We start from the raw sequence: 26,923 nt of genomic DNA on the forward strand, positions 1-26,923 counted from the left end.
TACCAATCTGAAAGAGCTGAACATGAACAATAATACTCTGCAGGATTCAGGAGTGAAGCTGCTCTGTACCGGACTGAAGAATATAAAGTGTAAATTAGAGATACTGAGGTAAGTTGAGCCACAGGAGTCACATGACTAAAGTAAGGTGCAATGACTGACAGGATGATCCCGGAGGCTAAAAGTTATGAATAAATGTTGCATTTCTTTGTTTAATATAAGTAAGTTTGTCTTTGTTCTATTGTTATTGTGTTTTTCATTCAAAATAACAATGAGCCACAAACTAAGCAATCCAAAGATATTTTATTTATTTGTTACAATGTGGGTAAAGCATATCATCAATATCAATTTTGTTAATAAAAGTCCAATGTTTAATATAATTGAATTTATCATTGTACTATTTTATTATTGACGTATTTTCATCAATACTAATGAACCACAAACTAAGCATTTGTTTTAAATTTAGGGGGTAATCAAAAGACCTTCATTTATCAGTGTTACAACAGGGGTATACTATGCCATCTGTCCTATTTGTTTTGTTGATAAAAGTTTGATGTTCAATATAAGCGAGGTTGTCACTGTGCCATTTTATTGTTGTTGTGTTTTTTTCACTGAGTAATACTGAAGTGACTTAAGTATTCATTTTGTGCTGCATTCATTTGGTGCTGCACTGTAATGCAAAATAATTGCAGGGGATTATATTTAGTGGATAAAGTATGTTCTATATATGTATATTCCACTTCTAATAAGTTAACACTTAAATTGTGCTGTTTTTGTTTATAGTAATTTACAGTCTAGTGATTTTGTCGTTATTTTCATACCAATGTTGAGTCAGAATTCAGATGATTCTGTTAGAGCTGGTAAATCTGCCACAGAAAGGAGGGTGAGATCTGGTAGAAATCACTTATCTTAATATTTTATGTGACAGGATTAATGTATTTTAGTGCTTTTGAGGGAGCTGTGTATCTTTGATTCTGCTTTCAGGTTGCAGCTAGTCTCGACTAAACACTTCCTGTAGTTTATGAGTGTTTTACAGCATTGTGAAGGTATTTTTACGTTTGTCTCACTCATCCTTACAAAACTTCTTCAGCTCAGTGACATTTGTAGGCTTTCCAGCATGAACTGTGTTACAAGTCCTTCCACAGCATTTTAATGGAATTGAAGTCTGGACTTTATTGGGCCATTCCCTTTTAATTTTAAACTTTAATTTTCTAATTTTCCGACCATTTTCAGTTTGCTTGTTGTGGATCATTCAGATCATAGACTTTCAGAGCTGTACAGTTTTAGATAATTGCAATTTTGAAAGGGATGTTGACGTCTAACATATTAAAGTTGTTACGTAAATATACGCGGATGCAAGTTGCAAGTAAAATCTCTTTATTGAGAAGATAACAAAGTCCAACACGTTGCAGACAGCAGGAGAGTGGTGACGCAGGGACTTCGATGGGCAACCCCGGACAGCTGAGTGGTAGAGTGAGTGTTGAAATCTCCGGAGTGATGAGTGATGATCAAAGTGTAGAATCCATAAACAAGACACAACACGATAATCCCAAAATCAGAATGGAGAACACACGAGGAGTACAGGAACAAGAAACAACACGGGGAAGCTCCAACAACGATCTGACAAACACAAGACGAAAGACAAGGCATTAAATAGGTTGTCTGATGGAATACAGCTGGCGCTGATGAGGGAATCAAACAATCAGCGGCAACGCCCACACAAACAATCAGTACGCACACACACACACAAGACGAGAGAGAGAGACAGCGGATCTAACAACCGTGACAGTACCCCCCTTCCTAGGAACGCCTCCTGGCGTTCCCCGACGAACCTACCTGCCGATTGTAATTATCGATAAGGGAGTGATCCAGGATGTCCCTAGCAGGCACCCAACTTCTCTCCTCCGGACCGTAACCTTCCCAGTCCACCAAGTACTGGAAATCCGCGTCCCCTCCGTCTCGAGTCCAGAATACGGTTTACTGAATAAGTAGGTTGTTAATAAGTAGATGCATCTTGTCGTCTGTGGAAGTCAAGTCAAGTTTATTTATATAGCGCTTTTCACAATACAGATTGTATCAAAGCAGCTTCACAGTATTAAATTAAAATAATACATCAATGCTTGTTTCTAGTGTAAAACGTCCACGTTTGGTAATGCTGATCGATAGTATTGTTGATTAATTAAATTAAGTATCCCCAAATATCCCCAAGAACGTTGGGTAGGTTAAACACGGGTTTAATTTTTGATACATGGAAGGCAGGATGTATTCTCCTGTACGCCGGAGGAAGTTTGAGTCGGACTGTCACCGGACTACTGATCTTGGTGACAGGGAACGGGCCAATAAATTTGGGAGCTAACTTGTTAGATACGGAGCGGAGCGGAATGTTCTTGGTAGAAAGCCACACTTTTTGACCCACAACGTATACGGGAGGTTTCGACCGGTGGCGATCGGTCTTAGCCTTGGTGCGCGCCCCCACCTGAAGAAGAGTCTCACGGGCTCTGCTCCAAGTGTGATGGCACCTCTGGACGAAGGCGTGAGCGGAGGGGACCGCGACTTCGGATTCCAGACTGGTAAAAATAGGTGGCTGGTAACCTAAGCTACATTCAAACGGAGAGAGACCCGTGGATGACACTGGTAACGAGTTATAAGCGTACTCACCATAGAGAGTTGTTGACTCCAGGAGGAAGATCTACGACAGTTACCGCTGTCTCCTTGGCAGATGGTAATTTGGGCAAGGGAATAAAATGAGCCGCCTTCGAGAACCGGTCCACTAAGGTCAAGACGACCGTTTTCCTTTGGGAGGGTGGGAGGGTGGGAGGGCGGTAATGAAATCTAGCACAATGTGGGACCAGGGTCTCTAAGGGACAGACAGCGGTTGGAGTAGCCCATCTGGGGGTCGATTGGAAGTCTTACCAGTGGCACAAACCGAACAAGCCAAAACAAAATTGCAAATGTCGTGAGCCATCAATGGCCACCAGAATCGTTGCTTGACCATAAAACTGGTGCGATTAACTCCTGGATGACACGCAGCGTTGGAACAATGCCCCCACTGAATAACGTCGGACCGTAACCCCTCCGGCACAAATAATCGATTCGGTGGGCAACCGGGCGGAGGCGTTACCCCTTCTAAGGCCGTTCTGACCCTCGATTCGACCTCCTATGTCAGAGTGGAGACCACTAATGTCTCAGGTAAAATACACTCGGGAGTAGACGGGCGTTCGGAAGGATCAAAAATACGCGACAAAGAATCGGGTTTGACATTTTTGGAACCCGGGCGGTACGAGAGAGAAAAATCAAATCGTCCGGAAAAAAAGTGCCCACCGAGCCTGCCTGGAGTTAAGTCTTTTAGCAGACCTGATATATTCCAGGTTCTTGTGATCAGTCCAAACGATAAAAGGTACCCCCGGACCCTTCTAACCAATGACGCCATTCTTCCAAGGCTAACTTGACTGCCAACAACTCTCTGTTACCAATGTCATAATTACGTTTGGCGGGTGATAAACGATGGAACAAAAACGCGCAGGGATGCATCTTGTCGTCTGTGGAAGAAAGTTGGGATACAACTGCACCTACCCCCACCTCTGAAGTTTGGAAAACTTCCGGTTTCCAGGTCGAGTATGCTGTGCGCGTTTGTGCTGCCGCTTCGAATCCTGGATTGTTTGTACTGTTTGTCTGGTTCGGATATTTTTTTCTTTTTCATCGGAACTCTGTGTTGATTACTCCGTTTCTCACTATTGCTCCCTGACTTGGACTGTTGTCACTGCACTGACCACCTCTGCTGTCTGCAAGACGTTGAGAATACTGTGCGTGTCTGTGCAGCTGTTTCGCGCCTGGTTGGATTACTCAATTTTTTCACTGTTTAAACTCTGAACTGAACTGTTGATAAGTCTGCCATCGGGCTGCTGCGAGCTTTCTTCCCTGTTACATCTCTACCACACTCGGCTCCTCGGATGGGTGAGTTACCGCTCTCTCTGTCGGTTGCGCTGTTTGTTTACTGCTTACTATCTGGGTGCGTTGCCTCCTATTTAGTCAGCTGTTTTGGTGAAGTGACGTTCAGGTTTGGCTAACGTGGTTTTGCTTGTGATTGGGCTTTCACTTTCTCAGCATCAACATGCCTTGTGCAAAAACATTTTTTTCTTTTTTCCTCTGCATTATTTTTTGTCTTACATCTGTGATGGATATTGAATATTCTACATCACAACTGAGGGCCTTTAACTGCCGCCCACGTCTTGATTCGGTGACGTATGAATACTGTCAGAGACTAGGGATTCTCCGTCGCCCAAGATACATACACCGTTCGCGGCGCACACTCTTGAGTTCCTTTTGTTCAAAGCCTGACGCTCCTCCTTGCATCTCATAGACTATCTTCCATGCCTAGACAACTGCCTGCCGGTCCCACCATTCAGCGTTCTCTGATCTATCTCACTGATAGCGATCAGCAACATACACCTAATTTGAATCCCTCACATCATCACTTTGCACTTTTGAACTGTCGATCAATTTCGGACAAAGCCCCTTATCTCAATGAAATGATCACTGACAATAACCTTGACATTTTTCTTCTCACTGAAACTTGGCAAGTTCCTGAAGATTTTCTACAGTTAAATCTACTTACGCCAGATGGATATAATTATCTGTCCAGACCGCGACCCCATGGTAAAGGGGGTGGTCTCGCTATCATCCATCGTGATAACTTCCGTATCAAGCAACTTGACTTTCATGACACCAATACATTTGAGTACATGGTTTTGAAGGCTGACTCTCTCATAATTATTTTGCTCTATCGACCTCCTAAGGTCCTGTCTAACTTCTTTTCTGAACTCAGTGAACTGTTGACCCTTGCCTGCTCATTGTCATTTCCCATTCTACTGCTTGGTGACTTTAATATTCATGTTGATGCTGTTTGCTCTAACACCAACCAGTTACTTTCTATCTTTGAATGTTTTAATCTAATTCAGCATGTTAATTTTCCAACTCATACGCGTGGTCATACCCTCGATTTGATTTGTACATCAAGGGCCAATATCTCTTCCATCACTTCTACTGACACTGGTATTTCTGATCATAAATTCCTTGATTTTAGCCTCAGCCTGCCTATGCTTAAGAATTGTTCTACAACTGTCATATCTTACCGCAATCTGAAAGCTGTTGATACTGCATTATTTTGTACCTCCGTTTCCTCTTCTAATCTCTCTGATGTCTTTGATATCTCTTCACCCTCACTGATACTATCTAACTATAACTCCATAATCTCGGATATCTTAGATAAGCATGCTCCTGTCAAGACCAGAAGTGTCCCTTCCACACATTCGTCTCCTTGGTACACTCCTGAGCTCCGTATCTTAAAGGCCACTGGTAGACGGCTTGATCGTTACTACAGGAAAACTGGCCTGACTGTTCACCATTTGGCATTTACTGAACATATCAAAAAGTACAAATCGGCCCTGAACCTGGCTCGTTCCAGTTTTGTATCTGCTACAATTAACAAATCAAGCAACAGGCCAAAAGCATTATTTAACACAATAAATAAACTTACCAAACCTCCATCTCATGCTGCTCCAGCTTCTGATGAACTTTGCACTTCATTCTTGACTTACTTGCTAGAAAAGACAGATGCCGTAAACCAGTGCCTCTTTAATGATGCTACTAACATTAGTTATGTGCCGAATCAACCTGGTCAATCCCTGTCTTTCTTTTCTCTGTCTACTCCTTCTTCTGTCTCTGAGTTAATCTTGAAATCCAACCCTTCATCTTGTCATCTTGACCCTGCTCCTACTACTCTTCTGAAACGTTGCCATTCAGTTATTACTGCACCTATCTCTCACTTCATCAATGCATCTCTTACCTCTGCTTCATTTCCTCTGTCACTCAAAACTGCAGCTGTTACCCCTGTTCTCAAGAAACCCAACCTTGATCCCTCAGTTTTATCTAATTATCGTCCCATTTCAAATCTCCCCTTCATAGCTAAATTACTAGAAAGTACTGTTGCCTCCCAGCTTCAGTCTTTTCTAGTTGAAAATAATCTTTTTGATCCTTTTCAGTCTGGTTTTCGCCCTTTGCATAGTACTGAAACTGCACTAGTTAAGGTACTGAATGATCTGCTTCTCTCTGGTGACTCTGGTTCTCTGTCTATGCTCCTGCTGCTTGACCTCAGCTCTGCCTTCGATACTGTCTCCCATCAACTACTCATTTCGCGCCTTTCGGATGTGGGTATTTCTTGTGCAGCTCTTTCCTGGTTTTCCTCCTATCTCTCTGACAGACTATTCTACATTTCACTTCAGAATTTTCGCTCACCTACTGTCCCCCTGAAGCAAGGTGTCAGGGATCCGTTCTTGGGCCATTATTATTCATAATCTATATAATACCTCTTGGTCAGATCCTCCGCCGTCATGGTTTTAATTATCATTTTTACGCTGACGACATTCAATTATATACTACCTGTACATCGACTTTATCTCTCACAACTGACAAAATCTCTGCTTGTGTACATGAAATAAAAGATTGGCTTCATTCAAATTTTCTAAAACTTAACATGGACAAAACTGAGATTATTTTCACTGGACCTCCGTCACTCAATAATAAAATTCCTACCAACTTCACCTGTGAGATCGCTGGCTCTCTTATCAAACCATCTAGTACTATTAAAAATCTTGGTGTAATTTTTGATTCCTCTCTATCTTTCCACTCTCACATTAATTCTATCACTAAATTGGCATTCTTTCATCTACGTCGTATCGCTCAGCTCCGTCCCTTTATCAGTATCTCAGATGCTGAAACGGTTATCCATGCATTTGTCACCTCACGTCTTGATTACTGCAATGCACTTTTCATTGGCCTATCAGCTAGCTCCATTTCCAAATTACAATACATTCAAAACTCTGCTGCCAGACTACTCACCCACACCAAGCGTTCTGCACATATTTCTCCAATTCTGCATGATCTTCACTGGCTTCCTGTGGCTTACCGTATCAAATTCAAAATTCACCTTCTCACTTTTAAGTCTCTGCACGGCCTGGCGCCCCCTATCTCTGTAACCTGCTTCTCCCCTACACCCGACTCGTTTTTTACGATCCGCTGATTCTAGCCTTCTCGTCGTCCCTCGGCATCGCCTTGCTTCAATGGGGGGCAGATCATTCAGTGTTGTTGTGCCCAAAATGTGGAACTCTCTCCCCCGATCACTCTGTTCTGTTAACACTATCTCTGAATTCAAATCCATGCTCAAAACTCACCTATTTTCTGAATGTTATAATTCTTAATTTTCCCTTTTTTTTTTTTTTCTCTCAAAGTTATATCTGTTTGTATTCTGCTGGTTGCCGCCCCATCTACCCAATTTTTCACTTACTATACTCAACTGCCTACTGTTGTCCTGTCTGCTGTCTTTGTCAACTGCCTTTATTGTTGTTTGTTTATTGTAAAGTGTCCTTGAGCTCTGGAAAGGCGCTATATAAATAAAACTTATTATTAGTATTATTAAATGATAGGCGTTACGTAAATCCAATTTTGTGAAAACGGGTGCTCCCTGCATCCTCTCGAAAGCTGAAGACATCAACGGCAAAGGATAGGTATTCTTTACCATGATGTTGTTCAGCCCTCGGTAATCAATACAAGGTCACAAGGAACCATCCTTCTTCCCCACAAAAATGAACCCCGCCCCCGCTGGAGAAGAGGAAGGTTGAATGAACCCCGCTGCCAGAGAATCAGAAATATATTTCTCCATGGCCTCCCTTTCAGGAACAGAAAGAGAGTAAAGTTTGCCTTTAGGCGGAGACTTACCTGGCATTAAATCTATAGCACAGTCATAGGGACAATGCGGAGGAAGAGAAGCAGCACGGGACTTACTGAACACTTCCTTCAGATCAAGGTACTCCACGGGCACGTTTGATAAATCCGCTGCCTTCTCCTGAAATACAGAACCAGACACAGATGGACAAGCAGACACAAGACAAGACTCATAACACTGAGTGCTCCATTCAGAGATGGAGTGCTGGCGCCAATCCACCCTGGGATTGTGTTGATTGAGCCAGGGGTGACCAAGAACTATGGGTGCCAGAGGGGAGTCCGTGAGGAAAAACGTGATGGTTTCTGTGTGGTTGCCTGACGTGATAAGGGTTATGGGACAGAGAGTAAGGGAGATACTGGGGAGTTCCTGTCCATTGAGAGCATTAACGGACATCTGACTGGTGAGTGACGTGATGGGAAGATGAAATTTCTGAGCGAAGTGAATGTCCATGAAATTACTTTCGGCTCCGGAGTCCTTGGCAGGTGTGTGTGCGGTTGGCCCATCTCAGTCTTACCGGAAGGAGAGTGGATGGTGAGGACTTCTCGGCGGAGATCCCACCCGATAGTAGCCTCTTCATTACTATCAGGCTTGCTCTTTTACCGGACACGAATGTAAGAAATGGCCCGTTCCTCCACAGTAAAGGCATAGTCCTCGGGATCTCCGCCTCTCTCTCTCCTCCGAGCTCTCCCTACCTGCATGGGCTTGTGATCGGCGACGGGGCTGACCGTGTCTCCCTCGCTGGTCGATCGGTCTTCAGCGCCTCCGAGTCTGCGGGTAGGACGAGTGTACTGCTCCAGGCGATTAAGACGAGCATCCACTCGCAACGCCAGGTCGACCAGTCCATTAAGACTCTGGGGAAGGTCCAAGATGTATATCGCTCTTTGGACACGGTCGGCCAGCCCATGCAGGAACATGTCCCACTGCGCCTCCTCGTTCCATCTGCACTCTGCCACCAACATTCGGAACTCGATAGAGTAGTCAGCTACCGTATGATCACCTTGTCTTAGATCCGCGAGGAGTCTGGCAGCGTCGCTGCCTGCCACTGCCCGGTCGAAGACCCTCTTCATCTTGGCGGCGAGTGCCTGAAATGAGGCGCAGCATTGATCTTGGTTCTCCCACACCGCCGTCCCCCATAGTGCCGCCTGACCCGTGAGAAGGGTGAGTACAAACGCCACCTTTGTCCTTCCCTTTCTCAAATGTCCTGGGCTGTAGGGAGAAGTGCATAGAACACCGTGTAAGGAAGGCTCTGCAAAAATTGGGCTCATCAGCATAGCTCTGAGGAACAGGTAGGCGTGGCTCAGGTTGGTTACTCCGCTCCGGTGGTGTGGGGGGAAGGGGCGGTGTGGGCGGCGCAGTGGGATTTCTCAGGAGTTGGAATTGTTGGCAGAGCTCGGAGACCTGCATCACGAGCGCTTGCACAGCGCGCCCCGTGGTGGTGATACTCTCCTGCTGCTGATCCATACGATAGATACTGTAGTTGATGAACTCAGTCAGTGAAGCGGAACTCGCTGCATCCATAATGATGGTCAGATCGTTCTGTTATGTAAATATACATGGATGCAAGTTGCAAGTAAAATCTCTTTATTGAGAAGATAACAAAGTCCAACACGTTGCAGACAGCAGGAGAGTGGTGACGCAGGGACTTTGATGGTGTGGTGAGATCTGGTATTGCTCTCACGTTCCTGATTAACCCCTAGTATCAATGTGTCTAGGTGATCTTTTGCTGTCAGGTCAGAATAGGAAATTACTCCCTCAACTTGCTTGTTATCATTTATACCAGTAAATCTAAGTGTAGTCCCTACACTCCCAAGGAAACAATAATAAACATTACTAACTAGACATATGAATTAAAAGCATGCTTACCTTCCAGCTGAATCGCTCTTGGAACCCTTGTATATCTTCGATGATAAAGGATTAATGTATTGCTCTGTCTATTGCTATTAGAACTGTTTGTAAAAGCTGAAGTAAGACTTCACAGTGATTGTCTTTAGAAATAAAAATGTATTTATACAAAAGATTAAAACACTGTTAATACAAAAATCAATACTTGTAGCAAATCAAAAAGAAAATGTTACAGGATATAAAACTTCAGCTTATTCAATCTCAACAGGGCAGTCCTGTATGATTGAATAATTACAAAAACTAATTACCTTATCAGCAGTTCAAGCAAATCGAGTAAATATGAACTTGTTCTCATCCGAGGTTTACCAAGTTACATCAATACAGCAGAGCAGTTCAAACCAAAAAGAAATTCAGCCAGGATAATACTAGAAGAGGTTTGATTCCTCTCTAGGTATGCATTCGACACCAAAATCAAAAATGCAGCCCCTAACAATAAAATGCAGTCATATTTATACGGAACTGGGTTACATTGTTTCAATACAGCTTGGGTTTTTCCAGAGGAACTCAGTCTCATGACTGAGCTGACTGAGCTGCATACTTGGCCGTTCACAACCAAAGTCTTGCGACATTAACAGTCTTTTGCATCAGCTGGATCTTGTGATGACAGCTCCGTTTCCCATGTATGGTCATTCTTGCGTCCTTTCCGTCCTTTGCGCTTTAGACGTTTATGTGTGTGTGTGTGCGTGCATATGTGTCTGGGAGTGTGTATGTACGTTCGGAACACCTATTAGAATTCACAGATCCCACAACACCCCCTCTCGGACGTACAAGGGCACTGCCATATACATTGCTCTCATCATCTCCAACACGTTGCTGTCTAACAAAGTTCCTAGGGTAAATCACATCCAAATTATCAATTTTAATTCTGTAAACAAACTGAGAAGGCATAATGAAGTCCACACAGCACTCATAGAATCGATACATTAACTCATTTTCCCGATGGAAGAAGCCCATCGTAACTTTTCCGTGCTGAGTCAACAGACTCGCCATGCTCCTGCGGAACCAGTGCTGGGACACAGGCATCCACCTGAAAGAGTCCCGACGCCTCGGGGCCTGGTCCAATTTCACCAGATCCTCTGGGTAAATGGCCAGCTCTGATCCACTGTCTGCCAACCGCTCGTCCAACACTGTCAGCTCCCACCGGGCTCGTGTCATGCGCCGCAGACAAATCTAATGGATCAATCACATGTACATAAACACATTTCCCGTTTCCATGAGCCTGTTTAGTACAGAACCCCGAGACTATTTTGTTTTTCCACAAATAGGTCTTAATGTCAACACAGCACGAAGTTTTAGTCACACGTTCTCTGTGCCCAATTAGTAGTTCAATTGCTTCATCTAAATCGATGATCAGCCATTTCATTGCAATGATAAATCTCATTGCTTCACCAGTTAAGTAATGAGTGCCGCCTGGACCTGTAAAATCAGCCCCTCGATCCCAGAAAGTAAAAGACTTCATTTCGGCCATGTAATAACCCTTGGAAACTATACAAAGTTGACAAAAGTTTTTATACTCAAAGCAGCCCCGTTTATATGCTACAATTTTCAACGGGTAACAGTAAACTTTTTTACAGTCATCACACACTCTGTACATCCCATGTCCATTGGCAAGGACCATGCTTCGCACATCCGGACCCTATTACAATAACACATCAACTTATGTTATTACAGGCAAATACAGTAACCAAAAGTTCCCAAAAACAAAAATTGCCATCAACTGTAATTCCTAAGTCAAATCTCATTTTCTTGTTATTCAAAAAGAAATAAAAGAAAATAAACTATAATAAATCAAAACATTAAAAATTATCATCAATTTCATACTAGCAGCAGTTTGTTGTTTCCTTTCCTTCCAAATATATATATATATATATTTGAAACAAATCAAAAAGATAGTAAGATAGAGAAAGGGAACATAAAACAATAATTATCAAACCTTCTATGTCCTCCCATAGGAAGGCTGTTTCTGTCATTTAGACAATTGTTGGAAGTCAGGGGGCCCTCCTGACCTACAACAATGTCATTGACTTTGACATATCAAATCTCATGCCGAAAGATCGTTTATAAAAACTTGGTTGTTAACTTGGGTTTAAAAATTTGTAATTAAATCAACATTAAACAAAAACAACCCAACATCAAAAGTGAATAAAGAGGGGATAAAAAATATATATATAAAAAATCAAAAATTAAAAATGTCAATTGACAATATATATTTCCCTTCTTTGTTTTTTTTTTTCAGTTTGTCCATGACAATCATAATAAAATGCCAACAAAATCATAATTATGTTTCGTTTTCTTTTGACTCCACAATCTATCACAAAAATACAAAAAATGAAACAAAATAGTGATCAATCAATTGTTTCAAAATAGAACAAAGTAAATAAATCCCTTCAAATTCTATATGACCACTGTTTTGTCACTGTTTACTTTTTCGTACTTTAATAATACAATAATCTATTTCAGAAAAAAAAATCTAAAATCTGAAACACAAAGGAATAATCATTTATATCCAGAAAAAATTGCAAGAAATAATAACTTTGGTTCATTCACATTTAAGGAAGTCCCCGCCATCATTAAGACAATGACATACAGCACTGCCAATGTTCCACCAATGGTCTTAAGGCTGTATGTCATCAATAATTTAGAATAATCAAAAACATCTAGGTAAGGAACACAAGTTCCAAACCAGCATTTTTGAGCCAAATCATTTTAATATAGCACTGTGCAAAATTATACACAGCGATGGCCACGGAAAATATCATTACTTCGATAATTTCCCATTCGCCAAATAATCTTATTTGCGCACTCCTCAACAGCTAAGACACTAAATTCAGTAATAACGAATAATCGTTCAATACATTATACTGGCCAAGGCTTAAACACATAAAAACGATTTGTTCGGGCATGCGAATGGTTGATATTCCAGATATCCAATAAGAAATCAACCGTAAATTTATAGAGATAATACACACTATCTCCTTTTGGCGGTTCATCGCAATGCCATGTAGAATTGGTGCCATTGCCTGCCAACGTCTTCAGCTGTTGTTGCGCCCAAAGTTTATCAAGGGATTACACTTCGATCCTTTCCCCATTACCAACTTTGTCTTCAAATGTCCGTAACCTTGCCACGCCATGTGACCCCCTTATAGCCCCTGTCGCTATAATAGGTCACACCTCCGTTGCTGACTCACTGTCAGTTAGTGGAAGCGAGGCCTTCCTGTCCTTCACTGAACCAGACACATCCGAAAGTTTCTTGCAAACCAGCCCCATTTTGGACGATTTAATAATCATTACCGTCATTACAATTATTGCTATGATAATTGTTAGGCAGATTATACCCATTTTTAGAAAATACCAAGATTATACTATTAGGTCCCAAACAGAAACCGCAAACTCTCTCACGTTATCTACGACCCATAAAATAGCTTTTACTGTATCTCCAATTAACGTAAAAAAGATCCCACACATTTGGTTTGAGTAGTTGCGAATTGTAATCCGATACGTTAATTAACGTCGGTGCCGCCGAAATTCCTTTTGAGAAAATTGTCGACCGGAAAGAAAAAATCCTTTCAATTAAGATTCGCTATAAACTATCCTGATTAGAGAACATTTATATTGTCATAATTTGATTCTATGCAATTAACATTAATGGAGCATCACTAGTTATTGAACTAATGTCACTCCATTCTTCACCGCTGCCAAACTTCTTTGATCCTATTCTCCTTAGATTTTTTTTTTTTTCAAAATACATGTTCCTTATCATACATCCAAGTAATATTCGGACTTTCCATAAGTCAAACATCTCAGAGCTTCAATATTGCTCCTCAGCTGGAAACCACAAATATTTGATTTCCTCATCTCGTCTGAATCAAACCTGCCCCAAACCAAAGTTCCATCAACTCGACTTTAATCTTTTCTTGATCATTATCTAAATTCTCTGGTCTCAAGCTGTTTCTTGAAAATGGACTAGAAGATCTAACATTAAATTTTAAAGAGGCCATCATTACCCTATAATTACCATACCTTTGTTCCAATTGTTTCAACATTGGTAGATAATACTTGGTACTCTAAAATCCATGAGCTAAATTGTGACTATTTAGACCCATAGTTTAGTTCTTCTTATACGAGATTGAGATTTGGAATATATCCTCATTAGCTCTACTCAAATTAAACAACCTGCATGTTATCTTACGATTACTGGTTCTATCCAACCCTAATCGCATCACTATGGTTCTTCCAGATGCCTTGATTAGTATGGGTAACTCAGACAACACTAGACCAGCCCATACAATACAAAACAATAGCCGATCTACATTGCCGTTCAGTTATATTTTTTAAACATATTCAATAATACCTGAATGATTCGCTAGCTCCAAAGACAAACCTGGCCGGGGTGCATAACTTAAGGTTATTTGATGAAGTCTATTTCCACCTACCCCGTTGGCCCACAAGGTATCATTGATAGTCCATGTCGTACGTTTGCCTTCTGCTTTCACCATGTCATTATCTGGGTCCTGTAATCCCATCCATTCATGCCATAGCTTAATAATATTAGCACCATGCCCCTCGAAAATTTTATCATCCCAAATCGAGGTATCATTCAAGTAACACACCCATGCGGATGCTGTTTCATAAGCAGACATACATTGCTTGTCAATGTCTCGACATTTCTCGTGATTTTCACACATTCCAATGGGCATAATCAGTTTTTCACATGTCACCCATTCTAATTCCACATAAGCTGGTTTAGGTCTATTTTTTTATACACCTATTATCAATACATATGGGTTTAGGCCCTTAGGCCAATAACTTAGTTGCACTGGGTTCCGGTTATCCACCGTTTATCCCATTTATTCTTACTAATTATAAACTTCGAGCCTGTCGAGGCAGATTTTCCACTCTGCCTACTGCTCTTTCTTTTATCGTCTATTGACAGGGCAATTGATTTTTAATAACTACCCTTGCCCAGCCAAGATCTCTATACCATTGGGACAATTTGTTTAGTTAAACAATCCCAATCATTCATTTTTGATATCCGTAGCAATGGAGTATTCCATAATCGATATATGACCATAGTAGACGTCAAATTAAAAACATCCGAAAGATTATACTTAAGGCCCTGTAATTTGACGTGCGTCCGATTATATCCTTTTAAGTAATTCCATTGTAACCTAGTTTTATTATTAACAATCTTGTTTCCATAAATACTAGGCACCATTGTGGCACTAATACGTTTAGTACCTGTGCAGTTCCAAAATGACTTATCTATATCCCTTATATATCCAGCTATCTCAACAACAGAACAGAAGACTACTCCTACCTCATTTGTTTGAAGCTCTACCGTGATGCCAAATCCACTATAAAGAGACATACAACCAGAACCATCATTAGGGCCAACAGTAACAGTCCTACTTCACTCCGGTCATGAAGCAATTCCTGATACTTCCCCTTTAGTCCGGTTCCTCTTTTCACCATTCTGTTGCTGAAAAACACAAAAAGATATAGATGCACAAAAACCTCCTAAGCTTTCCCTATCTGATCTTTAATCCATGCGGTCATTCTGCTTAGTTCGTTAGGTTTTTTGATGTTCATCCTTTCAACTTTGACCCCCTCTATTGATTTGCCTATACTTAGGTAATCAGAGGTCATGGTGATAGAAACTTTCACCTGCCATAATTCACTTGTCCTATGTGAATCTAGCTTGACTTTTATTCTTTCTGTCCCTGAGAATGTCTGTTGTGACCTTGCTCTGACAGTCAGTGAGGTTTCCCATACAAAATGACTATATTCTCTAGCCATGTATATCGGATATTCCTCCTGAAAAGACATTTTTGTTATCAATTCAACAAATAAGTCATGCACATATAACTCTTTGTACATTCCTTCCTCTTTAAACTGAATTGAGTAACCATTGTCATATAATGGATCCCTCACAACCTTTTTCCAAAGGTGTAAATCAGTATTTCTCTGCAGTGTTTTATCCAAAACACTGTCTTTCAACCTTGGACCAGAGTCCAATGGCATCGGGCCACCTGAGCTTAGCAGCCTTCCCCACAGAAAGGCTTTCTCGCTATCACAGACTAAAGCCAGGGGAATTATGTCCCATTTACACATAAGTTTATCATCAATTAAGCAGCCTAGACTTGTTTCAGTTTTTCTAGACTGCCAAAATTCTTTCAGACTTGTAAGTATTAACAATCGTTTTCCGATCATTAACTTACACCTAGGGCACTTACTTAGTTGCCCTTGGTTGTCTAGAGTGCATCTACACTCTTGACCTCTAAGACTGTACTTTATCTTACAGTCTATGTAAGCTTTACAACCACAATTCCCCGTGGTTAATTCATATTGCCAGACTGACCAGTGTTGTCTGGACAACCGGCACAATCCACAAATGCTTACATCTCCGCCCGCGCACGATCCCATTGATCTGCCGGAAAAATACCACTCAGGTATAATTGTCATTTGGCTTCTAAGCCAATGCTGACTCCGACCTCCCTAGGTCCTTCCCTCCGAGAGGAGCTGACAAATCTCCTGTTTGCCACAGATCACACAGTCAGTAGGTTTCCTACGGATTGTCGCAGTTCCTGCTTCACAATCCTTATGTCACATCTTCACTAAGAAAGAGTCACTAAAGTCTTTACACACTACAACAGTGCCCTCTGCTGGACACTTAGCGTCTGACTGGAAACTTACTTTTGGTATTCTCTCCATGACTGTGTGAATCTGGCTTCTCCTCTGAGGATTTTGGTAACTATCTCTTTATATGAGGTTTCTAAATGGGTACTCTATGGTCCCACAGCGCTGCCCTCGAGATCTCTTGTTACCTCTGTCGTGCCTAACCATAGAACTTTATCTCAGGCGTCCCCGTGATACTTTCTATGGTTAGGAGGAAGTATCTGTTCCTGTAACTTCCTCAAAGCACTATGGAGACATTATTTTGCATTTGGATTTAGCCGTTGTCTTAGTATTTAAACTATTATTCCCTTAGGTTCTTTTGGGTATTATTGGGCAATTAGAAATTGACCCAATCCCGGACGAGCCCCCATGTGGTGAGATCTGGTATTGCTCTCACGTTCCTGATTAACCCCTAGTATCAATGTGTCTAGGTGATCTTTTGCTGTCAGGTCAGAATAGGAAATTACTCCCTCAACTTGCTTGTTATCATTTATACCAGTAAATCTAAGTGTAGTCCCTACACTCCCAAGGAAACAATAATAAACATTACTAACTAGACATATGAATTAAAAGCATGCTTACCTTCCAGCTGAATCGCTCTTGGAACCCTTGTATATCTTCGATGATAAAGGATTAATGTATTGCTCTGTCTATTGCTATTAGAACTGTTTGTAAAAGCTGAAGTAAGACTTCACAGTGATTGTCTTTAGAAATAAAAATGTATTTATACAAAAGATTAAAACACTGTTAATACAAAAATCAATACTTGTAGCAAATCAAAAAGAAAATGTTACAGGATATAAAACTTCAGCTTATTCAATCTCAACAGGGCAGTCCTGTATGAGTGAATAATTACAAAAACTAATTACCTTATCAGCAGTTCAAGCAAATCGAGTAAATATGAACTTGTTCTCATCCGAGGTTTACCAAGTTACATCAATACAGCAGAGCAGTTCAAACCAAAAAGAAATTCAGCCAGGATAATACTAGAAGAGGTTTGATTCCTCTCTAGGTATGCATTCGACACCAAAATCAAAAATGCAGCCCCTAACAATAAAATGCAGTCATATTTATACGGAACTGGGTTACATTGTTTCAATACAGCTTGGGTTTTTCCAGAGGAACTCAGTCTCATGACTGAGCTGACTGAGCTGCATACTTGGCCGTTCACAACCAAAGTCTTGCGACATTAACAGTCTTTTGCATCAGCTGGATCTTGTGATGACAGCTCCGTTTCCCATGTATGGTCATTCTTGCGTCCTTTCCGTCCTTTGCGCTTTAGACGTTTATGTGTGTGTGTGTGCGTGCATATGTGTCTGGGAGTGTGTATGTACGTTCGGAACACCTATTAGAATTCACAGATCCCACAACAATGGGCAACCCCGGACAGCTGAGTGGTGAAGTGAGTGTTGAAATCTCCAAAGTGATGAGTGATGATCAAAGTGTAGAATCCATAAACGAGACTGGAACATGAAACAGCACAACACGATAATCCCAAAATCAGAATGGAGAACACACGAGGAGAACAGGAACAGGAAACAACACGGGGAAGCTCCAACAACGATCTGACAAACACAAGACGAAAGACAAGGCATCAAATAGGCTGTCTGATGGAATACAGCTGGCGCTGATGAGGGAATCAAACAATCAGCAGCAACGTCCACACAAACAATCAGTACGCACACACACACACAAGACGAGAGAGAGACAGCAGATCTAACAACCGTGAAAAAAGTTCTCTAAGCCTTTTGTTTGCCTCCATATTAGATTGTCAGTTTTTGCAACTGACTTTCAATACATTTGTACAAAGATACATTTCTAAAAATAAAATAAAATTCAGTTTAACCCTCTGAGGTCTGAGCTGTTTTCTGGGCCCTGGAGGTGTTCTGACATGCTCTGACATTTGTGCTTATTTCTGTTACTTGTGACATTTTCATGGCTAAAGTCTAATTACACTGTATTCAGCACAAACTCTGCTACAATAATATATCAGCAGCATGTATATAAAAGTTTTTAGTTTTGAGATAATGACATTTATGCGTGGTTTGTGAAAATACAAAAAAAAATTCTCACTGAAATAAGGCCATGAAACCCATACTGATTATTTCTTCACAAGACTTTTGAAAATTGTATCACGTAGCCTAGAATATTTGCTCTAAAACTATGTGAAAATCACCCCGACTGCTCATTCAGATAAGACAATATATTGATTTAAAAATTTTACGATGTGTTTTGTGTGAAAAAGCTTTATGCGGAGCTCATTAATATGTAAGCTTTTCACACCTGAGAAAGACAAAGACCCTCCCCTAACGGCCCTATTAGGAGCTATCAGGCCCTGCCATTCTGAGCAACCTTGCACAATACTGTAAATGAGGAGATTTAAAAAAGAATGGCTTTTAAATTGTTTGGATTTATTTACAACACAACATAATCCAAAGATACACAACAAAAAAACACTTATTGAAAACAATTATCCAAAGACAGAGACCTTTGTGCCATTCCTAAAAACATTGTACATACCTTTCATTTCCAAGGTGTTTGATTTTCACTTTACCATGTTCATGTACAGAGACTCATGTGAATGTTGAAGTCCTCAGTGGCATCTGGGCCCTGAAAAAAAAAAGTGAACATACTGATATCAAGAGAAAGGCATGCACGATTTTGGGAATAAATTTTAGATTTTTCTGGTTAAAATTGCTTTTTAAAATTCACAGAATACACACACACACACACACACACAAATGTTTCCAACAATAATATAATGAAGGTTTGTTGTGCCTTGTAGGCATAAGCTATGCGCAGTGCTGGATAAAATAATAATAACAATAACCAATAGCAGTATAAATCTTCCGAAAGATTTCAGTAACAACTAAGCTAGAGAAAAATATATTGATTATCATGTTACTTCAAATGTTTCCATTCGTTATGATGATATGAATTGAGATAATAGTAAAAACATGAAGCCTTTTGCTTTTCAAACGCGATCGCGCTGCAAAATATGATGCTTTCAAACGCGATCGCGCTGCAAAATATGATACATTCAAACGCGATTGCGCTGCAAAATATGATACATTCAAACGCGATCGCGCTGCAAAATATGATACATTGAAACGCGATTGCGCTGCAAAATATGATACATTCAAACGCGATCTTGATCCAAAATATGATACATTCAAACGCGATCGCGCTCAAATATAAAGCATTATGGTTACCATATACATATCTACGTTTGAGCAGATATCCACAAACACAGTAACAGTAAACACGGGTCTAAACATTATAATATTCACCATATATCTAGCAACAGTTCAACTGCAATGTGAAATTTATGCAACAACAGCAAACTAATATGTAAGAATTTATTACCTTACACCTTTCTTGTCTTCAAATCGCGTTCTTCTTCTGCTGATGTAAATCCAATGTAAGCTCAGGCACGTCTTAAAGCAGAGACTTGTGAAGTGTTTTGGTGTTTTGTTTTTGAGATAGGCCTAATGAGCGCAATCGCGTTCCATGTGGAGATTTGCATGTGAATCTCTTTTGCGCGAGTGGGCGTGGTAAATAAAAAAATAATTAGGAAGCGTTTGAGAACCTGGACATCTTGTTGGTTTTATACAAATTACTTACACAGAGAATATTTGTTTTCAGTTTGAATCCGATCATTTAAAAGTACACACTTAAATGTTTATAAAGGTATATGGCTCATAAATGTGTGACAAGTATTCGCTGAGTTTTGTTTCAGTTTATAGACATGCTCAAGAAAAAAAAGTTCGCCGCGACGGAGAGGCAGAACACACACCCTGTTTATTTTCTTTATTTTACAAAAGCACAATGTTTTGATTTGATTGTAAGTGGACACATACAAAAGTAGAAATATCACAGATTCTTTTTTATATATTTCTTTTTTCTGTATGACCATAAATGATGGAGTAATTTAAGTTTATTAGTAATTAGTAATTGCAAGAATTAGATGCTTTGTTTCCAGACAAGACTTAGAGAAACTTGTGCATGCTTTCATCACCAGCAGGGTGGATTATTGTAATGGACTCCTCACTGGACTTCCCAAAAAGACCATAAGACAATTGCAGCTCATACAGAACGCTGCCGCCAGGCTCCTGAGCAGAACCAGAAAATATGAACATATCACACCAGTCCTCAGGTCTTTACACTGGCTCCCAGTTAAATTTAGGATTGATTTTAAAGTATTATTACTGGTATATAAATCATTCAATGGCCTAGGACCTCAATACATTGCAGATATGCTCACTGAATATAAACCCAACAGATCACTCAGATCATTAGGATCATATCAGCTTGAAATACCAAGGGTTCACTCTAAGCATGGCGAGTCCGCTTTTAGCTATTATGCCAGCCGCAGCTGGAACCAGCTTCCAGAGGAGATCAGATGTGCTCCTACTGTAGTCACATTCAAATCCAGACTCAAAACACATCTGTTTAACTATGCATTTACTAAATGAGCACTGTGCCAATGTTCGTCCGACTGTTTGTACTGTATTTTATTTTGTTATTTTCATTTCTTCTATGTAAAGCACTTTAAATTGCCATTGTGTATGAAATGTGCTATATAAATAAACTTGCCTTGCCTTGCCTTTATAGTGCTACAATGTGGAGGAAATCCAGCAAAACGCGCTGGCGCGTTTGCCGACCTCAGAGGGTTAAGGATTTATATTGTTCAGGTTTAACTGATTAATCAGTTGAACGTTTTCCTCTCTGTTCTAGACTCTCTAACTGCAGTGTGACAGAAGAAGGTTATAAAGCTCTGGCTTCAGCTCTGAGATCAAACCCTTCACACCTGATAGAGCTGGATCTCACAGGAAATTATCCTGGACAATCAGGAGTGAAGCAGCTCAATGATTTACTGCAGGATCCAGACTATCAACTGAAGACACTGAGGTGAGACGGAATCAAATAATTAACTAAATTAGCTATATGCAGGCTAAATATTCATAACTAATATATTATTTTAGTTATATAATAAGCTGGACATTTAGTTGAGAACTGAACTGACTCTTCTGCAGGTTTTTGAGTCCTGATGCAGAGGAAGCCTGTCAGTATGTGAATAGAGTTGTGGGTATAAACCCGTTACTCCAGAGAAAGCTGAATCTGAGTGAACATGAACTAGGAGACACACGAGTGAATCAGATCGCTACTCTACTGCAGGATAAACACTGTCAACTCAACACACTGACGTGAGTATTGCTCATTTATTTATAATATACTTTACTTTTAATTGTAATGTTAGCTGATGATAATATTTCCAGACAGACAGTTTGCATTTTTTCACCCAGCGTCACACAGAGCACACAACTATTTAAAGAAATACAATTAAACAGCAAATTAAAAACACAATTAAAACGTGATATGTTAGGGATAATGTAGAGCGAGACGGTTGTTATAGCGAATACAACCCCGACAGGCTGATCGGGACCCCGACGCGAAGCGGAGCTTGAATCAGCCTGAAGGGGTTGTATTCACTATAACAACCGCCTCGCTCTACATTATCCCGCTTATTACATGGCTACCGACCAAATAAATCAATAATTTGACACAAAATATTGATTTAAAAAGGAGTTTATTGATTTAAAAACTATTGTATTGCTTCCGCTAAAGAAAATAGTCCATTCCGTCTCTACGGTTAGAATCCTGCGTCCATAGCAATGCTCTGTTTTTCATGGCAACGGTGTGTTGTACTTAGCAGCAGTGTGTTATCAAGAAATAACCGACTGCATTCTACATTAGAATTCAACCAAGCCATATAATAACAATCTTTAAATATTTGATTAAGACAGACAGTTTGATCATGGGTCAATAATTATTGCAGTTACTGTAGAGGCAGAACAATGTTTTTTTTTTTCTGACATCAGGATCAGAACTGTTCATAACTGCTGTAACGCAAAGCAGATGATCAGTTCTGCATGTGATTAAATTATTCAAAATCCTCCTGTGATCAACCCCCTTTTAGTCTCTGGGACTTGATTAAATTACTGGAATCCTCATTCACAAACACCCTCTATTCTCTTGAACTGCGACATTCAGAGCAAATGGCTTCTACCTTGTTATTAACTAACAGAATCCCCATCCGTGGTATCGTTGTGTTCCAGAGAACCCAACGGTTTTGAATTCTTAACTCAAAGTATAAAAGTATGCCTTCTTTCATTAATACCAGTTTATAAATGTTTATGAAAGAGTTTATTTCTTCAGTACATAGTCTGAAGGGGCGTGTACTTTGCAAAACGAAAGGAGGTGGCCGAAACACGTCCTCCCAAATGATTGGGTCATGCACGTGAGGAGGCGTGGGTTTAGCTCCTTCAAAACACGGTGCCATCTCTCTCTTCCTTGCAGTTCGCCAGAGAGAGAGACACACCCCTTCCTCCACGGAACCTTCGTTTACTTTCTAATTTCGTTTTATTCTAAGTCTTTCTTTTCTTGATAATCTACCTCAGTTTGATATTTTCCTTAAATACCAACGAAACCAACTTAAGACTAAATCATCTTTTAGCTAAGTTTGCGCACGCTCTGCAGCCGAGTTACCATCACCTGAACTCCGCCTTGAAGACTCTTTGACCACGTGGCTTCTAGCATCCTTCCACACAGACGCACAAAGAGGGCTATATCTCCAAAGTAAAGTAACATACATTTTTAAATTCGCAATCTGGAAAGAACTGCTGTGTTAAGTGTGTCTAGAAATTACTAAAGTGTTTGGGGTCTCTTTGTGAAGAAACTGTTTGAAATGTCTACCTGATCCTTTGTCTCTAATTCTATTCTCTGCATACTCTTTTACACACACACATACTCTCTCACCCACACACACACACACACACACACACACACACACCCACACACGCTCTCAATCTCTCTCTCACACTTAAATACTCTAACTCTACAAATCTCTCTCACTCTCTCTCTCTCTAACTCTCTCTCTCTCATATTCCTCCTTTTATTTCTTATTGCGATTGTTTTATATTGTTTGTTTTTAAGCATATTTACTCTGCGTGATTGAAATAGTACATGTAATCTTTAGTTTGTTTTATTAAATTCTATAATCTTTTGAATTGAATCTGTCTCATATTGTTCCATTACTGAAGTCCCTGAAAGTGTGATCAGTTACAGCTCTACTTTTATTTTACTATTAAAATATCTAAATTGTCTAAAACACGAAAATATCGTTCCTTGTGGCCACAGGAAGGTTATTTGTCGGTGTTACAGACCGATAGGTTTCTGTTCAGAAATTGTATACTGTCTGCCGGACGGATAGTTTGTATGATAAATGAACACTAACTTCTACCTAAATTTCCCCTAATTAAAATTATAATTCTACCTACCTATATTAATAGTTACTACGAGTAATCGTGTTAATTATTAATATAAGGTGAGGTTTGACCTATTCCCTATGTGGGATAATTTAATTTGTGTATGCGGCATATACATATTCATATCTTATGAATATTACCCTTCATTTGAGCTAATAAATCCCCATAACAAAGTCATTGTCGCTACACTGCTTTCAATTCAATGTTTGTATTTCACAAAATGTTTGGTGCAGTATATACTGTAACTTGTAAAAATTTAACAAGTGCATTTTAAAAATCTGTGATCAGTATCTGCCTGTAATAAGATCCACATAAGGTAAGTTGACTGAATGCTAGTGATGGGCGCTTTCAAAACACACTTCATGAAGCTATGAAACCTTTGCGAATCTTTTGTTTCGAATCAGTGGTTCGGAGTGTGTATCAAACTGCCAAAGTCACATGATTTCAGTAAATGAGGCTTTGTTATGTCATAACTGTTTCCAAACGTTTGGAAATGTCAATAGTTCACCACTGGGGGGCAATGATCTCTGTGAACCCATGAACCCCTGAGATTGAACAAGGGTTTGTGGGTTTTACCTGATCTCTGATCAGTTTATACATTTGTGGATGTTTTAATTAGACATTAGTATAATTAAAAGGAATAATAGTATTTAATAGTCTCTTATTGGCCTGTTTAGCTGAGCTATCCATAAAATACACTGACACTGCCTCATGGTGCAGCACTAAAGCAGATGAACTAGCTTTTACAAAACTTGTTTGATTGTCTTCTGCTTAAGGAAATACTTTTATTCCTTAATCTGATCATGTTAGTTTATACAATTATTCTTTGTTCATGTTAGTCCACAGAGGATTTGCTAATATTAATAGAAAACTTTTGTATTTAAAAATGTATTAGTAAATGTTGAAACTTAAAGTTATTAATTGCTATATATTATTGTCCATCATTGGTTCATGTTAACTAATGTAGTTAATGTTAACAAATGAACCCTTACTGTAAAGTTTTAGCAAGTAGACAATGTGTCTGAAAACAACCGACATAAACACATTTGACCCAGTGAGCAAACCAAGGGAAACATTGACATGAAAGAACCTTAAAGATTAAATGAAATTAATGTGTATACTAACATAAATAGATCAACGCTTTCAACCTTTTTATTGTTACAATGTTGGTAGTATATTTAAATGAACAATGTGTAGTCTTTCTCCATGTGACCTTTACCTTGATATCCCTGTTTATTTGTCAGCAAAAGTCTGCTGGATGAAGCTAAACACGTTAGTTGATCATCATAGATCTGAGTCATTTTCTCTTTCTGTCTTCAGTCTGAGTGGATGCAGAATTACAGAGAAACAGAGTCTCATCCTGACTTCAGCTCTGAGATCAAACCCGTCACACCTGAGAGAGCTGGACCTGAGCTGGAATACACTAGGATACTCTGGAGTGAAAAACCTCAGTGATCTACTGATGAACCCACAATTCAAGCTGGAGAAACTACAGTTAGTATCGTTATACTGTACAGCACTTACAGTGTGACTGAAGTTTATTTATTTGAAGACAGCAGGGCTTATGTTTCATTTTTTATAGCAGTGCACTTTCTGGGTTTTCCCTATTGCTTCCCTATTGTGTTTTTTATCTAGTTAGTAATTGTTTAATTTCCAGCATTTGATACAATGTACTGATTGTGTACATGCAGAAATCTGCCTTTTCAACAGAGAATAAAGAAGAGAGATGTCAAATAAATAGTTAAAAATGAAAGAGAAGAAACAGTGTCTTCCAGCACACAGAACTAGTGTGACTGGGTTTTAAAACAGACTATTGGAAACTAAATGCTGCTGTAGCTCTTCAATAAGATGATCATCTAAAGCTGTGTTTCCACCGAAATTACCCAGGACAATCTGTCCCAGGATCTTTTTCCCCCAGACCTGTTGCTGTCTGTGTTTCCATCACAGACTAAAATACTGTGAAGATTAGGCAAATTAGTCCGGTGATGTAGGACTGTGTGTGACTTTCCAGTTCCCACTGGATTTCGTCCTCCTCATATAAGCTTAATAAAGCCTGAACCTCATCGTCGGTCCATCTGTCGTATTTTTTAAACTCCATAGTTGATTTTAATATCAAACACCCCTCACCATCACCCGGCAGCTCAACGGCACACGACAGGCCAGTGGAGCGGGAGGACCGCGGGGAAACACTCCCACTGTGAGCCTCAAGTCTCCTACAGTGTTAACGGTATTGCCGGCTCTGCTTTGTGTAGAGGCAGTGCTGGGTAACAGCAGAGAGACAGCACTCAACATCAATTTTGCTCTTTTAGGGAAACTGCTCTTTATGCTGAAGCGCCCGGGGGGGAATCGCTTCACTTATCCATGCAATACGCCAGTGAAACACCACTGAATGTGCCGTAGACCACCAGAAAGAGGGGCTTCCTTATTGTAGAGGCGACTGGAAGAGCGATCATTCAGATTTATATTGTTCAGGTATAACTGATTAATCAGCTGAACATTTTCCTCTCTGTTCTAGACTCTCTAACTGCAGTGTGACAGAAGAAGGTTATAAAGCTCTGGCGTCAGCTCTGAGATCAAACCCTTCACACCTGATAGAGCTGGATCTCACAGGAAATGATCCTGGACAATCAGGAGTGAAGGAGCTCAGTGATTTACTGCAGGATCCAGACTGTCAACTGAAGACACTGAGGTGAGACGGGATCAAATAATTAACTAAATTGGCTATATGCAGGCTAAATATTCATAACTAATATTATTTTAGTTATATAATAAGCTGGACAATTTGTTGCATCAAAATGATCAAGATCAGATCAGATCAGATCAAATCTGCAGGTTCTGTCATGATGATCATAATCATCAACACAGGTTAGTTGTGATTCGAGCTAAAGGTCAAATAGACTTTTTATTTTATTTTTATGGTACATTAAGTGTATGTGCTGTTATTCTGGAGTATACCTTGATAATTAACATGTTTTGTGCACACGTCTTATTATTAATCGTAGATAACCTTTTAGTGAAATAGTTTTCTAAACACAATAGTTTTCCATCAAGCCCAGATTCACTGCATCTCTCTACAGCAGGTCTATGAGTCTCAAGATGTTCACAAACATGCAGTTTCACAAGCCAGTTTTCTCTGTGCTGACGTTTTTCACTCCTCCTGCTTAAAAGCCAGAAATATCTTAATTTCACACTCTGTATTCATACTGAAAATCATGATCTAGTGTGCTTTTGCCCTTCTGCT

The 26,923-nt window shown here is 40.0% G+C and overlaps 1 protein-coding gene and 1 long non-coding RNA gene across 2 annotated transcripts in view; one reads left to right on the forward strand and one right to left on the reverse strand.

The window, feature by feature from the left end:
• Window positions 1-26,923, forward strand: part of LOC311292519 (uncharacterized protein) — a 679,077-nt gene that overhangs the window by 592,270 nt on the left and 59,884 nt on the right. Inside the window, exons 16-18 of the mRNA XM_084412231.1 lie at window positions 21,391-21,561; window positions 25,003-25,176; window positions 26,198-26,371. Coding sequence (XP_084268357.1) covers window positions 21,391-21,561; window positions 25,003-25,176; window positions 26,198-26,371 — 519 coding nt within the window. The remainder of the gene's footprint in view (window positions 1-21,390; window positions 21,562-25,002; window positions 25,177-26,197; window positions 26,372-26,923) is intronic.
• LOC311292574 lies at window positions 1,358-17,838 on the reverse strand. Its single transcript, XR_014627747.1, has 2 exons — window positions 9,641-17,838; window positions 1,358-7,897 (listed from the first exon to the last, which is right to left on the reverse strand). It is a non-coding gene; the product is annotated as an uncharacterized lncRNA (long non-coding RNA).

This window comes from Rutilus rutilus (assembly GCF_951802725.1).
Source record: "Rutilus rutilus genome assembly, chromosome: 6".
In the NCBI taxonomy this organism is placed as follows: Eukaryota; Metazoa; Chordata; class Actinopteri; order Cypriniformes; family Leuciscidae; genus Rutilus; species Rutilus rutilus.